This window comes from Astatotilapia calliptera, chromosome 6 (assembly GCF_964374335.1).
Source record: "Astatotilapia calliptera chromosome 6, fAstCal68.1, whole genome shotgun sequence".
Classification (NCBI taxonomy): Eukaryota; Metazoa; Chordata; class Actinopteri; order Cichliformes; family Cichlidae; genus Astatotilapia; species Astatotilapia calliptera.
In genome coordinates, this window is record NC_137427.1 from 29,434,703 (window position 1) to 29,457,932 (window position 23,230).

Sequence of the window (23,230 nt, forward strand, 5' to 3'; positions counted from 1 at the left end):
CCGCTGGGTTCAGCCATGTCTCGGTGAAGCAGAGGAGATTGCAGTCCCGAATGTCTCTCTGGAACTTTATCCTGGCCCTGAGGTCGTCAAGCTTGTTCTCCAGTGACTGGACGTTGGCGAGCAGGATGCTAGGCAGAGGTGTGCGGTGTGCACGAGCTCTCAGCCTGTTCCTGACGCCGGCTCGCTTCCCTCTAGGCCGCCGCTGCTTCCCTTTGTTCTCCCTCGAGATCTCACTCGGCCAGCTCGGATCCGGAGTTAAAAACTTCGAATTGTGAGTACATTGTATACCAATAGAAACAAGAGTGTCACTGTCATACCTAATGTACCCAATGGTGATGATTTTGCCGATTTAGAAACGCTGAAAACTAACTTAAAAAAACAAAGACAAAGAAAAAGTGGTCGGAGCAGTCGTGACGGCAGCCGACCTCACCGGCGCCATCTTCCTCACAGTGGAGATTGCAGTTTGTTAATTATATATACTGTGGCAGATACCCACAGTTAAGGTATAGGTACTGGATTGCAACAGGGGGGAAAAAACTATATTGGTGCATCCCTAACAGAAACCCGACACTGTAAGTCTCCCTGGGTCTCACAAATTTCCATCTCCATGAACCAACACTGGGTAAGCTAGCTGCATGTTGCCTCTTTTTCAACATTATGTGCAAATTTAGAACACAGTGTTTGTTTAAAAGCACAAAAAACAAACACAACAAACATGCTGATAATTTGACTAAAAAATAAATAAAAGCAGATTCTACATTGTTATTTATAGTAATGATGAACGCAAACCAATCGCCATCGACCAAAACTGAGGAGCAAGGCTTGGGGAGCAGATCGCTAATTCAAGTCCACTTTGAAGCAAGAAAAAAAGAGAAGTCTTGTCTTACATTTATCTAATTTACTTGATAGTTTCTGGGTTGTGCTAGGACAGAAATAGCAATCAACAGGTGTCAAGTGGCAAACCACACACACACACACACACACACACACACACACACACACACACACACACACACAGAGGTACTGGGTGTAGGCCTGTGTGGACCAGAAGGTTTTCAATCTGTTTTTGAATGCCAGCACAGATCAGGTCAGTAGGTTTTTTAATCAACCACTGATTCAAAAAAGATTTAAGAAAAAAAACTAAAGCCAAACTAAAGCTCAGAAAAAGAAACATCCACGTTTTTGTCTCATTCTCAGACGCAAGTAAAGAGCAATCACTTTCCACGGATGAAGTAAACAACCGACAGAGAGAGTGGAACAGTTTAGTCTCATCATCAGCACGGTATTTTAAACAAAAACAAAAAATCTTGCACCACCCACTTCCACTTTGAAATGGCTCACAGTGTTATCTAAAAACTGAAATCTGGCATGACAATGGCTCTAACGATCATGACCATGAAAATATTACCTCACTGCAACAAGAGCCAGTTCCTAAAACAGACACACACACAGACACACAAATGCAGGGTGACATTACGCTGTGCTTTAATCTTAATTATTCACCTTCTCATTACATTTGAATGAGGCACAGCGGCAACTGGAGGCACTTTCCACGGGTTTCTAGCAGTTAAGCAACAGAGTGCTCAAGGCCGTGTGTCCGTGTGAGCGTTTCATTAGAGCAGGAGTGAGGCTGGGCCACATCAGTCCGATTTTAAATCAAACAGACACCACAGACACAACAGTAATAGGGATGGGATGAAGACGGCCCTTCTGTTGCCCTGCACAATGCAAATGAGACCACGAGAGGGGAAAAAATAGAAGGCGGCGAGACAGGATAGACAAAAAAAAAAAAAACAAAAAAAAAACGAGTGAAGAAGCGGAAGATGTGGGGTTGCACGTCTGTGTGGACCAATTTGAGTTTTAGATCTCTGGAGTGAGGACACTTTTTCGGAAACCTAGCCCGCTCTGATCGAACAGCTGTTTGACAGTTTAGAGGTCGTTTCAGGGTCCGCGTTAAAATTAGTTTTACCTCTGGGGTTTGATAGCCGGGGTTAGGCATTCGGCTGTGACAGTTGGGGTTAGAGTAAAGGGGTCGGGGAATGTGTTATGCCAACGAGGGTCCTCGCAACGATAGGAGCACAAATGTGTGCGTGTGGGCAGGAAGGGATGGGGGCACAGCTGGGTTTGAGGCAATGTGAGGGGGTGGAAATTCATTTGTGTGTTTGCAGCATGTCAGAAAGACAGAAACAGAGAACTGGAGCGGCAGAAAACAGCGAAGAATGCAGCTGCACTTTAGAGGCTTTTGTTCATAAATCTGCACTGTCACTCACACACATCTGTACGCACACACACAAAAAGGTACACACTACTGAAAGACAGGCTTAGTGACCTGGCGAAGGGGTCTTTGCTCTGTTGCTTAGCAACCAGGCTGAGCCCTAGAGTCGAGTCTACACACGCCGCCCAATTTTATCTGACTGACGGCATCGGCAGCGAACCAGAGTCGATCCAAAAAAGATTCCTGCGAAGGACTGCCAGTTTCTCATCAACAGGAGGAGCGCCGGGAAATTCCTCCATCTTGGATGATTACCAGTACACAAAGCACAGACGGGGACACTCATAATCATCCTTCAGGCTTTAACTTGCATGAATAAAATGAAGCATAAAGATAATGCTGTGCTCCTCGATGGCTCTCTAAAGACTCTGGCTGAAGCTGCGTCCAGAAATAAAGTTATGATCTCCTTAATTTGTGGTTGGGAGTTGGAAATATTTGGATTTTTTGTTTGTGTGTGGGGCCATGACTTAATACCATTTCACCTGTTCCACTAATATCCGTCTACACATACTTCATTGATTAGAGTAGGAAAAAATCATTCATCAGTGTATGTGAATGAGATTAACTGTGCTCCACCTGTTCCATTAGCACCACACAATTTTCATTATTGTGGGTTTAAGGCGCCAACTTTTATGGAGTTTAATCCATGTATGAGATTGATGACGCCGATGACCTGCCTAGGACTGGGCGATATGACCCAAAATTCATATCTCGATATTCTTTAGCTGGATGGCGATAAACGATCTATATCTCGATATTTTTTAAAGCCATAAAGTAAGAAGTTATTAACATACAGCGCAGATGTACAAGAAAAAATTACTCAGAAATAAATTATCAACATTTATTAAATAATAATGCTCCCCAAGTAATATAAAACAATGTTGTTTTTGTGCATAATAAAAAGCTCACAATTGTGTAGTCAAAATGTAAACTAAAAGACGCTGAGCATAATAACAAAGACAGATTTCACAGCTGCTCTGTTCCCAAGTCCTACTGCCTGACTGACAGCCTGGAGTTTGAAATCTGCTTCGTAACAGGTGCCATTTATGGTCCTTATACACACACAGTACGGTAATATTACGTTGAAGCAGAGTATGTATCACTCCGCGAGGCTCCTCGGTAGCTGTAATGCTCCAACAATCCATCAAGCGGTGCGGCTCCGTAGCTTACCAAAGTCGTACCAAAACATTTTTTGAAAGTTTTCTGAGCGTTGTGTACCACATAAAATCGGTTCGCGGTCAGTAAGCACAACCAGAATTCATACATAAGGCTCACTGTCGATTTTTGGGAAAATGAAAGGATTTTAGGCGTCAGCGCGGTTAGCTCGTTAACGCATTGACGCCGTCTAGCCTCACGCACGGGGCGATCCGCGGTAACAGAGATTTGCCCCGTTAATGCAGCACTTAAATAGTAATCTCCAATTGTTTTCTTTTTACCGACCAGCTCCTCTCTGATAGCTGCCGTATCCATCTTGCCGTTGCATGCAGGTGAAGTGATTGGGGGGGGGAGTTGTGTTCAGTGAAGGAGAGGCGAGGCAGAGTATCGCAGCGTAGAGACAAAAGTGGACGAAAGAGAGGCAAACTTGTGGCTCCACAAGTATAGTTATAACGTAACGTAGACTAGAGCAGGGCGATATGACAAAAAATATTTATCACAATATACATTTGAAAATTTGCAATAACGATATAACTGATGATATAATTGACACTAGACAAAATACTTTACAACTCCTCAACTTTATTAGTGCAAAAAAAGAAAAAAAAAAACATCAATGTATTTTCACTTAAACAAGTGAACAACAACAAAAGGCATTTCCAGTGGAAATTGGCCGACATATCCTCAGCATAACCGTGTATAATATCCACAAAACTTAAAAAGAGGTTATACACACACAATACGGTAATATTATGTTGAAGCACAGTACGTATCACTCCGCGAGGCGCCTGCCTACGATAGCTGTAATGCTTCGACAATCCATCAAGCGGTGCGGGTTTGTAGCTTACGAAAGTCACACTAAAACATTTGACAGATTTTCGCCGTGTACGACATAAACTCGTTTCGAGGTCAGTAAACACAACCAGAATTCATACATAAGGCACACGGGATTATAAGGGGCACTGTCGATTTTCAGAAAAATCAAAGGATTGATTTTAAGTGTGCCGTATTTTCCAAACAACACGGTAATAACGACAGCCCACTAGCATGCTCCATCAAAAACAGTGTTTTGTTGTGTATCTGACAGACGAAAGCTAAACCAGTTCCACACCACTGAAGTTGCAGCATTTTTACAAACCAATTCAATTTACAAACCATAAATGTAAAAAAAAAAAAAAAAAAGTACATGAATGTAAACATGCCAGATTATAGCCAAAGGCTAATTTCCATCTGTTGTCATTAAACATAAAAAAAAAATAGAAATAATAATTCATAAAAATTCATCATTCATTCATAATAAAAACTCCATCACCAAACTTACACATACACACCATTCTGTTCCCAAATAAAACATTAAAACTATACAACTCATACATGATCACACACTTGATTTGTCCATAACCAGTTTTTAACCTTTGCCTTAAACAAATTGAGTGTAGAGCATTCTCTAATGAGTTGAGGAAGACTGTTCCACAGATGGCCTCCCTTAACAGAGAGGATGTTCTGCCCAAATGCTGTCCGTCTGTGGGGTATAAACAAGTCTCCTCGGGTTGTAGCTTGAGTTGTCCTGTCTGAGCTTTCTTTATGCCTAATGAACTGCTTTAGTGGTGGTGGAGCAAGGGGGTGTAAGACTTTATATATTAAACACACTCTTTTAAGTTTCACTAAGTTATTGAAGTTCAGTAATTTATGTTTTTTTAACACATGACACAGTGGTGGTGGGAAGTGACTCTTATTTATGTGACTCTTGAAGGATAATGTTGGGTCTAGAATGACCCCAAGATATTTAAATTCTGGAGCTAATTCAAGCTCTGCTCCATCCAGGAATATGTTTGACTGCTTCAAGTTTAAGGGGCGTTTTGAAAAATACATGCAGACAGTTTTTGAGGTGTTCAACATTAGGCATGAGTCCTCCAGCCAGCTATGCATTAATGCTAAAGCAGCTGTAAGATCTTTTGCCACCTGCTGGACACTATTTGCTTGCGTATATATAACTGCATCATCTGCATACATTTGAGCAAATATATTTGGACAGACTTCAGGTAAGTTATTGATAAAAAGAGAGAGAACAATAAGGGCCCAAGAACAGATCCTTGAGGAACCCCTGTATCACAGTCTAAATATGGAGATTTAACCCCATCCAACAACACACACTGTTTCCTGTGTGAGAGATATGAGGCAAACCACTGAAGAGCCCGACTGGAGATATTAAACTGAGTCAATCTGGACAACAATATCTGATGGTTTACAGAGTCGAAAGCCTTCTTCAGATCTAAAAATACAGCTCCAACACAGGGACTCTTGTCCAGTAAGCTCCTCAAGTTCTCCACTAGCATACACAGGGCAGTATCTGTGGAGTGATGTGCCCGAAAGCCAAACTGCAATGGATGTAATGAGGGTTGGGTGTTTTCTAGGTGAGCAGTGAGGAGTTTAACCACCCACTTCTCAGCTATTTTAGATACGACCGGGAGTATGCTTATGGGGCGATAATTAGCCATGTCAGTCTTCACACCTGCTTTGAAAATTGGTGTAACTGCAGCAAATTTTCAAATCTGTTGGAACAATGGAATGTTCGAATGACATATTCAAAACATGAGTTGTTGGACGTACAAGCAAATCCATATGTTCCTTTAGGAAATTTGTGTTAATACCATATACATCAAGTGCTTTTGATTGTTTTAAACCTGTAATTAGTTTAGCAACTTCAGTGTCTGAAATATGAGTGATGGTGAACAAATTTTGACAGCATCATTCACACTATCAGAGCATACGACTGAGTCAAAGCTCTGACTGATCTCCTTAACAGATGAAATAAAGAAAGGGTTTAAGTTACTAGCAATAGATAGAGGCTCTCTAACAATAGAGTTATTTACACAAAGATCAATTGTATTTTTACTTTTGTTTGAATGACGGCCTAGTAATTTATTTAAGTGTTGCCAGATAATTTTACCATTACCTTTGGCTCTTTCAATTATATTTATAAAAAATTTTGCTTTGGCCTGTCTCGAACTTCTTGTTACTTTGTTCCGCATTGAAGTAAACCTCTGTCTATCCAGAGTTAGACCTGTTTTCAGGAACTGCTTTAGTAATTGATCTCTTGTTTTCATTAAATTCTTGCACTCTTTGTTTAACCAGGGCAAATTAGATGTTGTCTTTATTTTTGTCGACCTCTAATGGAGTATGTTGATATAACATCCTTAATGTCAGTGAAGTGACTGCTGCAGAATTGTGGATCATCACTACACAATAAAGGCTCCCAGTTAACTGATGCTAATGCTTCTGCTACATTTTGTCGCTGACTTCTTGGTATGAATTCATAAAAGGATCTCCCATTAGATGAACTTTGAAAGTCATTCTTAACCCGTGATTTTATAAATTTTCTAGAAAATAATATAAAATTGTGGTCTGAAATACCAGTGATAAAATTATAAGATTTAATAATTCGCTCGGGCTTATTACTGAAAACCAGATCTATTTTAGTTTTAGAGTGTCTTGTTATTCTTGTGGGTTGTTCAATGTGTTGAGTAAAGTTCAAAGTCTCAATTATGTCCTTGAGTGTTTTTCTGTCCTTTTCACAGTCCCAGTTGACATTAAAATCTCCCATTACAATTATTTCATTAGACTTATTATTTATAGCATGATATTTAAGTAATATCTGTAGTTGTTCATTAAAAATATTCTTTGCGGAAGGAGGGCGATATAAACAGATCAACGTAAATGACATTTCTGGGGAAAGAGTGATTTTAATAGAAATATGTTCTATTTCGACATCTATTGGTGAACTACGTAAAGAGCAATCCAGGTGTTTTTTTTTTGTTTTGTTTTTTTACATACACAAGTATTCCTCCTCCTCTTGTTCCAATTCTATCCCTTCTGAATACTGTGTACTGTTTCGCCCTTCTCATTGCTTTTTCCGCTTTTTTCCAAAACAAAGGCACTGCACATGGGCGTTTTACCCATATTCTATCGCAATATTTCATTTTCTTATCGTTGCCCAACATTGGGCTCACGGTATGTTCACGGTACCGTATGGGCTATATCATACCGTTCACGGGATGATATAGCCCAGCCCTAACGTGGACTATATCGATATAAACGATATTGTCACATCTCATATCTCTTATAAAAATATAGCGATATATTTAAAAACTCGATACATCGCCCAGTCCTAATCCAGCCTCTTGATCACCATCAGCTGGGATAGGCTACACTCCTCCCCATCGCCCTGAATTGGATAAGCAGCTAAGAGCATGGGAGGATGGATGATTACATCACATGCCATCTTTCTGTTTCAGTTCAGTGTTTTACATCACATTGGACCCCCGACTCTCGCCCCATCTGTCCTGTCTACATAGGTGACTTTGCAGTAAAGGTCAAAATGCCAGTATGATTTGCATGTGTTGTTCTTTTCTAGCAGATAGTAGCAGTCATCAAAGTCACAGGTCCACTGGGTCTAAGAAACTGAGAGCGACCCTGCACAGAGACACTCTGGTCCAAAAACTTCTTGGTTTAATCAGGTCGAGCAGTGTCTTGTTTTACAGCCGCAGCACTAAGGTCATCTCAGACATCGCAGGAACTGCAGGAGATAATGACGTATTTTGAGGTGAGAACGGAAAGGAAGAAAAAAAAGATGAGGTGTTTCTTTTGTGGACAAGTTGAAGTAGTAAGAGGAAACTCAGTGCAAGCTGTTATGATACCCTCCGTTAGGCCCTGCTCAGGTCGGACATATTTTGCATGAGAGTAAATACTCTGGTTTATTTGGGTCATTACAGAGTCTGTTTGCATCACCTTGGGATCAGCACAGGACTGTTTGTTTTCACAGCCACAGTATCACTAATGCAGCTTTCAATCAGCGGCTTAAGACTAGCAGGGCTGTGTCGTTTGTCCACAATAATACCGGTATACATTTTCACATTATAAAAATAAATACATAAGCTGTCATCTTTATAGTTCAAGTGTCATTTAATATTATGATATCATTGCTATAGCAACATTTATATTGTGTACAACAACAAGACAAGCCACTTCTGACCGCCAGACCCGCACTCGCCTCCGATGATCACTTTCCAGTAAAAGTGGCAACGAGTAGCTTGTTTCACTACTTAAAGCAGGAAACAAAAAAGCACAATGAAGTACAACCAGGATACAGTGGAGGAGACACTAGCAGCTGGAGACATACAACCCAAAAGTAAACAAATGGTTCAAATGAACTCGTTAAGACAACGCATGATGGGAAGAGCAAACAGTGCATGGAAATTACGGACTGGTTGACTAAGGATATGATGCCAGTTTAGCGGATTTCTGTGGAAAAGGATCCCCTTAGGCAGCTCGTTAAAAAGCTCGACTCAATTTACAACTTCCCAGATAGGGAAAAATATTTTTCCCTTTTGTTTTCATTATGTGATTAATAAAAGTTTTCTCTTTTTTGAAATCAGAATCAGAATCAGAATACTTTATTGATCCCTGGGGGAAATTATTTTTTGTTACAGTGCTCCATTTTAAACCAACATTAAGACAAGACAGACAATACGCTAACTAAGAATAGTACAATATATACATATATATACATACATACATACATACATACATACATGAGTCACTTATAAATAAATAGTTGGAAAAGAAACATGTGTAGCTGTAGCAGCAAACAGTGTGTTAAGTGGATGCGTTGTAAATGGAACTGAAGGCAAAGGAAGGAGGGCGGGAAAAAGAAAAGGCTTCAGGAACAAGAGGGGAGGAGTGGGGGCAGAATGAGACAAATTAGTTAAGGAAACTATGGTGCAGCTACAGAAGACTTGCAAGGTTAAGTTGGCTTAGTTCTTGCCAAACTGCTTTTACCTGCTTTGCTTTCACTAGTTTTCCCTGATTATGTAACACTTTTACTTAGAATTTCCACTAACTGTGCTATCTTTGTGCTTTATGCTGTGTCACTGCTACTGCACTGTGCTGCTGCCGGCACTTTGTTTTAATAGATTTACACTCTGAATCAGGGAGTCTGTTATCAATTAATTAAATTAATTTGTAATTTTTTGTGAATAGAAGTCTTTCATTTTGAACCATTAAGACAATGGAGGATGTTGGTGAAGTTCAGAGGACCTCCTCACCTTCAACATTACTTTAGGCAGTTTAAAATAAATTTAAAACTGTTTAATAATTAGTAAAACAATTGTCTAGACTTAAATAAAACCCTTTACACTAAAATTTATTCCCAACTCAAATTTCAAAGGCAGAAAACATCACATATTCCTCATTAGTTTCTTTACATCCTAAACTCATCGCCTACCACTAAACACTGAACAATAATAATCTTCAAAGTGAAGTAAACTCTGTGAACTTTCCTTAGTCAAGCCATTTATAGAAATCAACTTCTCAATCAGTTTCAAAAGTTAACTGTGTTCCAGTCGCTGGCAGTGATTCAGCTACAGCCACGTACAGCAGCCCAAAACAAGGCGATGCCCATCAAACTCTGATAAGGAGACCAGTACCCGATATAATCTCCTTTTCAAAGTGCGGGGTGTGAAGTGTGAAGTGACCAGATCAGTGAAAATCTTAAATGTTTTGCTCCAGTTACTTTTTGGTGGAGCAAACATCACTAACGCTGCATCTGCACACGGACCATACAAACACCCCACACAGTGCAGTTCATGGTGTGCATGTTTGAACGTGAATTGGGATTTAAGAGGAATTAAAAGACGTATTTCCGTGTCAGCCACACCATCACTTACATGCAGATTTGTTTACCAAAGCTACAAACAAATCAGGCCCTCCCGGAGTCTAGGGGGAGGCGATAAACGTGCTGAAGATGTTTTTCACGAGGAAAATAACTGCTGCGCTTTCCTCTGTTTAGATATGCACACACAACAAGGTCTAATGTGTATGAGATGCATTTGTGCCAGCATACTGCAGCAGGGTTCAGCTCGAAACGGGTAACAGGGAGTAACCTGCAGCCTTCTGATGCACTGCATATAGTTTTTGTAAACAATGTACTGACCAAAAGCATTTGGAAATTGGACATACTGTAACATAAATACAGAATAAATATACATTTTTAAATTACAGAAATAAATATTCATAGAAAATAATAGCGCAGGATATGTGCAAATTTAAGGTGCAGCAGGAAAATGCAATAAAAAAAAAAAAAAGAATATATCCAAAAGCCTTCTGCAGTTCTTCCCTGCCATCAGAGGAGAACAAGCATGTGTACGTGCTTCAAATGCCTAAAAATATCAGTGTCAGCGCTGACATGTGGCTTCAAATCCTGCTCTCCCAGGAGGAAGTCCTCCACTGAGCCCATTGCGCCACTGTGTCTTACTTCCTACATTGACTTTTTCACTTTTTCACAGTATACTGTTCACTTCATCTGGCCTGAAGGAACCTGCGACAGCCGCCAATCACTGCCTAGATTCTCTTAAGCCTGAATATAGAGCCTGGAGGAAGTATGAAGGCTCGTCCTTTCACATCAGTTGTGTCACAATATGCTGAATGGATTACACTTGATATGATTTGTTTGTTTTATTTTCTTTTTTGGCAACAACCTATTAGTTCCTGGGACCGACGAGATACAAGAACCTACTGATGCTCATGTCATTATTATTTCACAGACAAGTTTGAATGTATTAAATCAGAGCAAGGACAGGCATCAACAACACTGCAGCCCTGTTGTCATGCAGACAAATACAAAAAACATGAAGGAAAAAAATATCTGATTGAGGTAAGAAAACTTCTTTGTGTATTTACTGTGTGAGTACTTTAAAGTGTGATTACTATAGCATTAACTTTGGTAGGGTTTTCCGGACGAGACCTCAAGGCTAACTTCCATGACAAAAGGGCATCACTTTAATGGGGAAGCTACCAGGAGACCTCACAGCAGGCCTGCTTTCATTAAGAGTTCAGTCACACAGCACTAGACTGCCTCGTAACCACAGGTCGGTATTCTACTACTTCCTGTAAACATGTCTGCCATGAGATTAATCTGAAAGTGGACTAATGTCACTGTCTACAGAGGATAAAGTATTAAAAATATTTAAAAAGTATAAGTGTATAATTGGTTATTTATGACAAATTTCAAATTCAGCAAGTTGTGTTTATTTGAATTGGGGACAATTTTCCTCTGCTACGTATACAGTTGTTAAGTGATGACATTTGAACCCTGCTTTCGGGTCTAAACTATTCTGTGTTTATTAAAGCCTTTGTGTTTTTAACATGTTTTAATGCTTTGCACCTTGTTCATTTTACTCTGAAAAAGCCCCTAAAGTCAGTGATAACTGTCAGCCTCTCTTGGTTGTTATTATCACTGTTAATTTTACAGCTAAATTTTAAAACCTTACATGTAACTACAGCCCAGCCCATGCAGCAGTATATTAATGACCAGTGTTGGTCAAGTTACTTGAAAAAAGTAATCAGTAACTAATTACTGATTACTTCCCCCCCAAAAAGTAATCCCGTTACTTAGTTACTTAGTTACTTTTTAAAAACACGATTTACACCCTGAATAGGTGATAAAGCGATAGATCTTTCAGCCCAATTCTACTTTTTCTGCATAATCCATCATACAAAATGTAATCAAATGGAAAAGTCTCTTTTTAAAACTTGTTTTATCAGTTTTAATCTTTTAACTTTATGCATCAAGCAAAAATTTAATTATATGCAACATTCTCTGACTTGAATAAATTAGTTTAACATTTAAACCTATTTTCTGCACATTCCAGCACATAAAATAAAATATTTTTTGTGTTTACACTCACTCTTTCAAATAGATGCAAGTAAAACACAGCAGAAAATAAATAAAGTCAAAGACTCAGCGGTCCTGTTGCTCTATTTTCACCTGTAAAGCAGGACTGCGGTAGGCGTAGGTTTACCCTGGTGCAGGTGTGCCGCGGTCAGTGGAAGAATCCGCGAGTTTCTCTGTGAATTTCCCATTACGTCGTTGTGCACTCGGTGCTTGCTTGGAAGTTTTGGGGGTTTTTTCGCTGTAAAAAGAAGTTTTCTTCCCACGCACAACGGACACTAATGTTTTTGTCACTTTTTATGGAATCAAACTCAAAGTAAGGTCAGTACTTCCACGCTTTAAACGCTGCACGCTCATACTCTCTCCTGCAATCGATATGTGATCCATTGTTGATCTGCACACAGCTGTTGTCACTAACGGCGCACTCGCTTACGTCACTGTCGTGAGACATTCTCGCAAAAAAAATCACGGTTTTAGTAACGCAGTAACGCAGCGTTCCTACGGGAAAGTAACGGCAATCTAATTACCGTTTTTGCAATAGTAATCCCTTACTTTACTCGTTACTTGAAAAAAAGTAATCGCGTTACAAGTAACGCGTTACTGCCCATCTCTGTTAATGACTAACCTCGTATTGGGGATGGATCATCTCAGCTGTTCTCCTGACTGATGTTTCGTCCATTTACAGCATCCTGCAATATGACTGCATTTGTCCCTAACCATTGGGAACCCTCATGTTAACTTTTATTGAGTGGAAAAAAGTTAGCATTCATCCTCCAGCTTCACTGTGTTTATACTGTGCTAACCATATATTATGCTAGCTCTGTCGCTAGCCACCATGTAGCACATCATTATATACCAGCTAGGCCAACTTTAGTAACCCTACAAACGTCACTACTGTTTAGTTTTCTGCCTTCATGTTGGAAGTGATAGCAGAGCTGTACGTTTGAATTTTTCAGCAATCACTCAGTCAGAACATGTGATATCATCTGGATATTAAACTTAATTGTTACACCTGTAGAGGAGTCACACTGATCATTTTATTAAAGATGAAAGAATTTAGACAGTTTTTAACTCTCAGTAATGCCGCAGTGTTTGTTTGACTTTGGGACCTGCAGCGGAGTTTGGATCCGGAAACGGCCAATGACGTATGACTTAAAGACCGGATACTGCATCTACATGAGGAGTGCAACATGGTAGCCAGACTTACTCATTGTTGTGATGAACAGCAACAGTTCAGCTAGCGTAAGTTAATGGCTATCCAAATGTACCGTAATTATGAACTGCTACTAGACTTTTAGATATTTTTTAGAATTAGTTTAAGTATTATACCCATTGTTTAAATATCAATAAAATGTCTATTTTTATGTTACTTCCATATATGCTCTTCTTTAAAAACACAGATCTGCTTTTACTTCTAAAGACATCTCTGCATTTGGAAAAAAAAAAAAAAAAGGAAGCAACATGTAGCAATATAACCCTAACTGTATGGAAATGTTAGCCAACTGGAACCCTGCAAACACAAACACAGCGTGCAGTCTGGCGTAAAAAACAAAAATAAATAAATAAATAAATAGAGGAAGGTGGACGCCTTTCATGCTGTAAAACAAAATCTTTGTTTTCTTTGTTCACACATAGATACAGGAATTTTTTTGTAAATTTTCACCATGCAAGGGTGTTTTTAAGAGTCCTTTCCTCAATGGCCTAAAATGCTGTTTACATGTCAGCGATCCCAAAACAAATAGACAGGCCCTTACTGTAAAGCCAGTCTTAACTACAGTTTCAGAAATAGTCAGATTAAAGGAGACTTTCAATCAGAATGTCCCCAAGCTTAGGCGTCTTATATCAAGTCACTTAAACTAGAAGTTCAACGCAAATTGTTGTCAGGCATTCTTCTTATTTATTGATTTATTTACAAATCTCTCCACAAACTCTGAAATTATGTGGAATAACTCACAAGATTTTGGACCAATGACCTTTGGGTGTTATGCAGATGCTGTTTAAACAGAATTTGAATATTTTTTCCCTGTTTATTCTACAAACTGTCAAAATACACTTTATTAAGTACACCTGTTCAACTGCTTATTAATGCCAACATCAGTTCCCAATCTTGTCAGAACAGGAAACTGAGGCTGCAACATGCCAAGACTCATTAAACTGTGTGATACATTGGAAAATAGCTGCCTGGTCTGATGAGGCTCAACTTTTGCTGCAACATTTAGATGGCAGGGTCAGAAGTCGGCATAAACATCACAAAGCAACAGATCCATGCTGCTCTGTAGCAACGGATAAGGCTGCTGAAGGAGGTGTAATTGTGGGGGGGTAGGTACTTTTTGGCACACTTTGCCACATCATTTAAAGTGCCACAGCCCACCCAAATATTGTTGCTGACCATGTCAATACCTTTATGAGCACAGTGTATCTTCTTATGGTTGCGTCAAGCAAGATAACATGTCATGTCACAAAGCTCTAATCATCTCAAATTGGTTTCTTGAACATGACAGTGAGCTCATGACGGCCTTCACAGTCAGCATGTAGTTGAATCAATAAGGTGAAGAATTAAGATAGTTCTGAAGGAAAAAGCTGGGTCCAAGCTGGCACTCGGAAGGTTAGGGGTGCAACAATATTCGTATCGATATTGAACCGTTCAATACAGTGCTTTCGGTTCGGTACGCATATGTATCGAACAATACAAAATTTGTAATTTATTTTATCAACTTTCCTTCTGACGATGCTGTCTGTGTTGAGCGCTCAGTGAATCTGCGTTCGACTACTCCGCCTAGGCTCGACAGTGCAGCCTAGGCGGAGTAGTCGAACGCAGATTCACTGAGCGCTCAACACAGACAGCATCGTCAGAAGGAAGAGCGCAGGGCAAGCTAGCGAGACAGAAGTTAAGCTCTCCTTGCAACATGGAAAATTGAACCTCCCCCACCCTCATTCAGATCTGGCGTTTGGAATTATTTTGGTTTTCATGTGACGTATGACCCTGAAGGTAAGCGAGTCATGGACTAAAGTAAAACAGTATGTTGGATGTGCCACGCAATGCTCAATTACATGGGTGGGAACTAGTGTGTTAGCGCAGTTAGCTCGTTAACTTGTTGGCCGTCCAGCCCCATGCACGGGGCGATCGGCGGTAGCTCGTTAACGGAGATTTGCCGTGTTGTGGCGTTAACGTCATTTCAACGAGATTAACCTGAAAGCACTAGTGGGAATACAACGAATATGACTGCACATTTACGCCGACATCATCCTAGTGCAAAGACAAGTGGAAGCAGAAAAAAAACAACAAGCATGCTACTAACTTTAGCCGAGTCATTTAGACAGCTGTTAACACATGATTCTCCTTATATATGTTTAATATGCTGCTGAGAATATAGCCCAGAAGAAGCAGATAGTATAGCTTTTATTTTGGAAAGAGACATTTCTCTGTAATAAACTCTCTTTTCCAAAGATGAGTGATTCTTCAATCAGATACAGGGCTCGCAATATCGCTAGCCCAACGTCCCGGGGCTAGCGATTTTTTCAGTCGGGCTACCAAAATCTATCTCTGCCCTGCCCGTCGGGCTATTGTAGGAAGGAAAAATATATGTCAATGCTTTTGCATTCTTTCGGAAATGTAGCTGGGTAATTATGTCATTGGCATCGGTGAGCCACTGTCAATATGTGACATATTGCAATCGCGTTTGAATTTGCGCTTGTTTTTTTGCTTTCACTTTGCAATCGCGCGAACTGTGTATAGAGAGCGACAGCACTGATCTGTGAGTGATGATAATTTGTGCACCAATTCCTCTGACATCGTCTTATCAATCGTTAGCTTACTATGCAAACATGACAAGTGAAATCTCCCGCAGCAAGCTTAAACCTGTGAGAGGTTGATCGCGCAGAGAATCGCTGAGCTTATGTGAGTGCGTGTGTAAAAGCAGCAGGATATATATTTTAGTTCTGCTGAGCCAAATAAGACAGGTCAGGGTGAAGAAGTGACAGCCAAAGAAAAGCTTACCACAAAACGGAGAAGTTATGACAAATCAGACTATAAGGCAAAAAGAAAGTGCAGCTTTATGGTTTCATGGACAAAAGAATTTCTGTGGCTGCAATATGACGAGCTAAATAACCAGGGGTGCACATAAGTGGTCCGCAGGTGCGCATTCGCTGTCAAAATAAAAAAACACGCACAAGGGTTAGGGTTAAATTTAAAAACTGTACTTTTGAGTTAAAATATATATTTATAATTTTAATAAATGACAAATTAAAAAGGCATGAACATTTTTTTGTATCGAAAAAATATCGAACCGTGACACCAAAGTATCGAACCGAACCGAACCGTGAATTTTGTGTATCGTTGCACCCCTACGGAAGGTGTACGTAATGAGGTGGCCATTGAGTGCAAGCCTGATTGTTTCTGGTAATGATTCGATTATTGGCTTAGCACTCAAACATCAACATGCAGGAAGGAAAGTTGCAAGTCTAAATAAATACCTTCCATGGAAATTGCTTCAGGGCTGCATTTCAGAAGTAAAAACACTTAAAGGGAACCAGCCTGTCACTTGAGAAAATTTGACTTGTCACAGCAAGAAAGAATAGGTATAAATAATGACACGAGTAATCATGTCATAGATCGTACCACTATCTGGCCCACCATCTCCTGCCAGGGCTTGCTGGGAATGCTTCGACAGAGCTGCAATTTTGCACACCACTGCCTGTGCTTTAAATACTGGGAGCCATTAAAATTGCGATTTAAAAAAGAGGCCTTTTATCATTAAACCAACTACTTCTTCTCCCTTCCCATCTCAGCGACTCATAAATCCCAGCCATAATTTATAACCACTTTGCGGCATTTTAAATTTGTCTAATGTGGTTTTCACTTGTGAAACGTTCCCTCAAATCATGGTACGTTAGCTGAACTGAAAACTGTCCTTAACACAGCCAATCCAACCTCAGTTCAGACACCTGCATCTGACTGCAGCAGGAAACAACAACAGTAACTTCCTCTTTTTTTGCCCGCGGTGCACTCAGGTGTGCACACATATACAAACGAGGACCAGTAAAAGAAAAATGAAAAGCAGGGAAAAGAAAGAAAGAATAGAGATCTTTGAATACCTGCAGAACAGGAATCCAACACGCCCAAAACGGACATAAGATACCTATATCACATGTATGAAACATAGTGTCTCCTGCTGGACACCCCCCTCCGCCCACACTCACGTGCACATACAATCCACCCTGCACGTCAGAACAAGTCCTTACTACACGTATGAAATTCCTTCAAACCAAAACGACAACAGTGTTGTTGACTTGCTGTGTGTGTGTGTGTGTGTGTGTGTGTGTACCTCCCATTCGCAATAACCTAATCTACACCCTTCTTCTTTCTCTCTCAGGACTCTTAAAGCACCAGCGTTCACTCTTAACATCTAAACACTTTTCTCTCACCTCAGGTAAAACACAGCAGAGGAAAAACCCCCTTTCTTTTACGCAACTTATATGTAGATTATCTGACTTAATGCCATAACATTCAAATATGATTAAAATGGCTAGTTTTACTTTAAAGTGGGCTCCTTTTAAAGTTTCTTTATTCTCAACACTTTTATATATTTTAAGTTATTTAACCTATAAATTCAACACAGCTACTAAAGGATGTTACAGTGTAACCATTTTGTCAGTGGCTGTTTCCAAAGTCATGAATAAAAGTTCAGCCGATTATTTACAGAAGTTATAGGACCAATCCTCACAAAAAGCAGAAGCTTGTGGTGAGAAATCTTTACAAAAGTTTATTTAGAAATTTCACCACCAGCTCTCACATCTGGTTAAATTCACAGAAAAAACTTCTTTATGGAAGGAAATGATTTTAGCACCTTTAAATGTTTTCCTTTGCCCTCCATTCATTTTCTGAAGCCCCATTCACACATACCTTGACACCTGTGGATGATCCCACTTACCCACAAAAATCAAAGGTTGCTAGGGGAAAATGTGCATTCTGCAACGGGTTGGCAAGTGTTTCCCAGCAGCTGCTAAGTTTAACTGGCTGCAAAGAGGTCTACAGTACAGTGTACTTGCAATTACTTTGGTTGTTAGCAGGTTGCTATGGTTGCCTTCAGTTAGCGTGGATAAAAGCGGTTTGTCGGGAAACACTCGACAACCGCTTGCCCAGAGGCAGTGAAACTGTGAAAAGTGCAACGCAAACTACAAACAGATAGTCACCTTCAAAAGTAAAAGCTGCACCTTTTGAAATACACAGCTTTTACTTTGAAGGTGAATGGTCTCCAAACAACAAGAGGCCACGGCAATCTGCTGACGACCAAAGCAATCACAGGGAGGTTTTTAATGCAAATAATTTTATAGTCGGCCAGCAACTAGTCACCAACCAGTCGAGTAACACACATTTTCACCAGTGCCGGAGGTTCCTAAGAGATTTCCAGGCATGTTTAACTAAGCCCATAACAGCTTATCCAACTAAGAGTGGTGACAGTTTGCCAGTCTATCACAGGGCTAACACAGAGCAAAGGATAACCACACACTCTCACATCCACATCTACACGTATGAGTTACACCTCACAGCAGGTAGGTTCCTGGGTTCAAACCTCTGGGTCTGCTGTGATATTCTTAAAGTTTCCTTGTGCCTACAGGGGTTTCCTCCCACAGCCCAAAGACACGAACTTTAGATTGGGTTGTTCAGAAGCAGTTACTTAAATATGAAGAAGGGTTGCAACTGATTACTGTATCAGTTATTTTACCCATGAATCATTCAGTTGGAAAAGATGAATTTGTTCAGTGAAATATCAAAGCATGACTGAGTGACTGACTGAGGGACTGGTGCGTCACAAAAACCAAATCATCAAATCACAGCGTAAAAACTTAATCACAACATTATTAATGGATAAACAACAAAGTAGCATTTCAGTTTCTAACAAACTGTGCACTGAAAATCTGAAGGACGACTCTCTCTTTTTGTCTTTATATGTGAACTGCAAACAAAGCTTTAGCTGCTGAACTCTACATCTGATTAATATAAAAGCAATACAAAGCTGTAGTACTGCACGGTTTCCAACAACGAATCATCAACTGTGATTGCATCTGCACATCTTTCAGGCTATCGCATTAAAATCTAAACTTGTGCTCACTTCTCAAACTAATTTAGCAATGTTAAGATATCATTAACCAGTAAATAATCAACACAGCACTTCCTGAGAATTCAAGATAATCGTTTGCTTGTTTCTAAAGCTGTCGAACTCTAGAAAGCATCAGCAAAGTGTATATGTAGGCCTACACATCTGAAACAAGAACAGGATGCCAACTAGGCGTTCAGTGTTCACTGGATACTCGAGGTGAATATTTGTTTGATCCAAATTTAATTTACATACTCCATATTTATAGAAGTTTCAATGTGCGGTACAAGCACAGGTCAACTTTTGACCGTGCTTGTTCTTCTGCGTTGTAACTCATACCAACATTTCGATCTGTTCACGTGATCACTTTTACCAAGAACCACCCTGAACAGGAAGAACAGGGTCCCCAAAGACCACACGGCGGGGCTGAAGATGTGCTGTGCTGCTGCTCTGCATGGCAGCGGACTTTCTGAGCACGAGTAAAATTAAAGGTGGGAGGGGCTGATACACAAGCTGCTCTTCAGCCTTTTTGAATGGCAGCAGTTGATTTGGCTAGATAAGGCTCACGTGATTTTGACAGGATGTGTTTTTTCTGTGGTGTTTGAGCTTACTTTAACCTTTTCTGTTACCTTTAAGATCACTGTCATATCACACGGGCTAATTCATTCAGAAGCACTGTCTCATACTGCTGTGCTCCTCAGACGCATGCAGCATTATTTTTATTAGATTACAGCTGATTATACGCTGCACAGACACATTTGTCATATTTGTGCACCGCAGGACACCTCAGGCATTTGAAAGCTGTCCTTCCTTGCCGTCATCTTTATCAAACAGCTCTTATGCTTGAGCCGAATTCCTGAGACTAACGGTGCTCTGACATGATGTTTTTTCATCTCATTTATGCAGTGGTTACATCAAATTTAAAATTACTTATAAGTTTTATAAATTAAGCTGGCTTCAACTCAAGCACTTAAAACTACTCTGACCTGGATCAATGAGAACCTGCCAAGTCAAATTTATTAAATGACTTATTTTTCTTTCACTCATAAATAAAGACATCTCTGTATGTGTGTGTGTTAATGTGTCTGTTAGGGCTGGGCCATATCATACCGTTCACGGTAATACCGGTATAGAAAATGAAATATCGCGATAGAATATGGGTACGGAGCCTACGGAGCATTACAGCTACCGTAGGCAGGAGCCTCGCGGAGTAATACGTACGGTGCTTCAACATAATATTACCGTATTGCGTGTGTGTGTAACCTCTTTCTAAGTTTTGTGGATATTATACATGGTTATGCTGAGGATATGTCGGCCAATTTCCACTGGAAATGCCTTTTGGTTAAACTGTCAGCAAGGAATTTGCATTTGCACTGTTACATTTTTATATAACTTTAATGCAAAAAACAGCTGCTTGTTTAAGTGAAAATACATTGATGGGGTTTTTTTGCACTAATAAAATTGAGGAGTTGTAAAGTATTTTGTCTAGTGTCAATTATATCGTCAGTTATATCGTTATCGCAAATTTTCAAATCTGTATCGTGATAAATATTTTTGGTCATATCGCCCTGCTCTTCACCTCCCTCTAGAAATGGACTGGCTTTTTAAACCATCATGCACACACTCACACTCCAATGGATGCATCAGATTAAACTTTGGGGGTTCAGTACCTTAAATAGCATCCACAGAACCACCGACCTTTTAATTAGTGGATGCTCTACCTTCTGAGGCACAGCTACATCCAAACTTACAACACCTAGTCCTGTCCAAATATCAACTGAGCTCAACCCCCACTTAGCTTCCAAGATCAGACAGGAACCATTTGGGACTCATTGGTTGTATTTCTGAGGTCAGCGCATTGTCAAATTTGAGCTCATCTCAGTGAGAACCCATCACGTTTTGGCTAAAATCTGATGAGCTGGGATGACCACATGAATGTTTACATTGTCATTTCTGTGAGTGGATTTACTGACATAATGCATTCCCATTACCGGCCTAAACCTTATTCTAACCTCACCGCTAAACCAATCCTCTGACGAGGAGGTGTAAACACACCTCTAAAACCTCCTCACTAGAGTAGTCTAAATTAAATTCAAACAAAATAGTAATGCAATACTTGGCTATGGTTTATGTTTATTGTGCTCTTTCGGTTTCTTGGAGGGCGTCAGGTTAAGCGACGACAAATTCAGTCACTCTCTTGTTGTGTGGCAACCCACAAATGACACGCTCAGCGAGCGCATTCTTACATCTGTCCTCGTTTCAAAGAGCATCACTCTGTGCACGTCTTCATGTGAGGACATCTGACAGCTGCAGTTAGAGAAATAACCCGGACCTCATTCTTTGTAACCCAGCGGGGGTTTTCTCCTTTTATTTTTGAACACCAGTAAAAGCAGTTTGGTTTGACATTAGAGAAGCTGGACAGATGAACTGTGCTGATTTTTTGTTTACTTTTTTTAAGTGGTTTAAGTACATTTTATTTTACAGCCCAAGTAACAGCTGAGGAAAAAAGAAACACTTACTCGAGTTATTGCTAAATTTGGCATTAACTTACAGAGCACAGCTCTGGTCTGCATGCACACAAGTGCTGACTGGATAGTTTGTCTGACTGGTTAGCTACTTTTCATATCTTTGATGTTTACTTTCCTCTCAGTCAGAGGCATAAAAGGCTTTCTATATGATTAAGAGTGCTCTGTTTTCACTAAGCTGGTTGAAACTTGCAATAAAACCTTATCTGACAGCAGCTCTACCTGAGAAAGGCTGCAGACAGTCTGTGCTCTCCACATTTTGTGTGTCATCAACTCAGGCTAATTAACCGCACACCAGTCCGTAGTCCAGGCGCCCGTGTGCGCTCACTCACCCACATAAAGCGTTAATTTTTTCTACCTCCGGTGCATTTCCTGTATCAGCAGCAGAGCAGTTGAGGAGGGGACTTCAACTTTTTCGCTATTACACAAGAGGCTAACGTGGAAACTCTGGCTGCCTCGTCCTGAGCCGCACATGGATGATCATGACCGAGGCTAAATGACTTGAGGTGGATGTCTGAGAAGGATGGTGAAGAAGAGGAAGTGATACAAAGCGACAACAATCGCCACAGCTGAGCAGCATGCATGTGATTTAGGGGTGTCACCGTGCTGCTGCAAGGACCTGTTTGTGAAACTGCTTTGTGCAGAGGTCCACCAACCCACCCACCAGCACCTTGAGTAGCCACCCACCCGCAGCCACACATCACCATCCACCCCCACATGCACAGACACACGCCCACCACCATTTTACAGCTCCAATCAGATGTAAACAGCATGATCTATCTAACTTCCTGGTCTGTCTCCCTGCCATCTCTCCTTGGTCAAAACCAGACATCTCAGCTTTCAGTGCTCCGCCGACTCTTCTACTCTTACATCTCACACTGTCTCCTCAGCTCGAGCCTCTTCGGGGAGCTTTCGCACTCTCATTTGTCACTGCTGGCAAGCACCTGCTTTGAGTTTGACACCTGCCTGCCAACACCAACCCGCCATCAACAAAAGAGTCAACAGGTCACCGTTAACAGTGTGCAGACCTGAGGCCCCCGAATATAAGAAACAAACACACACACAGCAACACTCCTTCAGACAGTGAACATCCGTCCACACACCCACAGCCATATGCAGCAGAGGGATTTGTGAATGAGCCGCTGCTCTTACCTTGGCACTGGAATCCCTGCTTCCCAAAGCCCCTGTGGACAGAAAGACAGGGCTGTGAGATTTGGGGAATTCACAAGATATGCATTGGCAGTGACGCGCACGCGCACACACACATATCCAATCACACATGATCTCGCGCGCGCGCGCGCACACACACACACACACACACACACACACACATCAGCGGGGCCCTGTGTCTTCAGCAGCATTCCTCCAGTGTCAGAGATGGGTGTCCGGGACGATGCGGTAAAAACACCGAGCAGCAGCAACTGCTCTGCGGCTGCCGACACGCCATCTCTCC

At 40.7% G+C, this 23,230-nt stretch overlaps 1 protein-coding gene across 2 annotated transcripts in view; it reads right to left on the bottom strand.

The window, feature by feature from the left end:
* prkcba (protein kinase C, beta a) overlaps nucleotides 1-23,230 on the bottom strand; it is a 51,327-nt gene that overhangs the window by 26,148 nt on the left and 1,949 nt on the right. For both annotated transcript variants that reach the window (XM_026171523.2, XM_080303082.1), the window contains exon 2: nucleotides 22,930-22,961. In XM_026171523.2, the coding sequence (XP_026027308.1) occupies nucleotides 22,930-22,961 (32 nt within the window). The remainder of the gene's footprint in view (nucleotides 1-22,929; nucleotides 22,962-23,230) is intronic.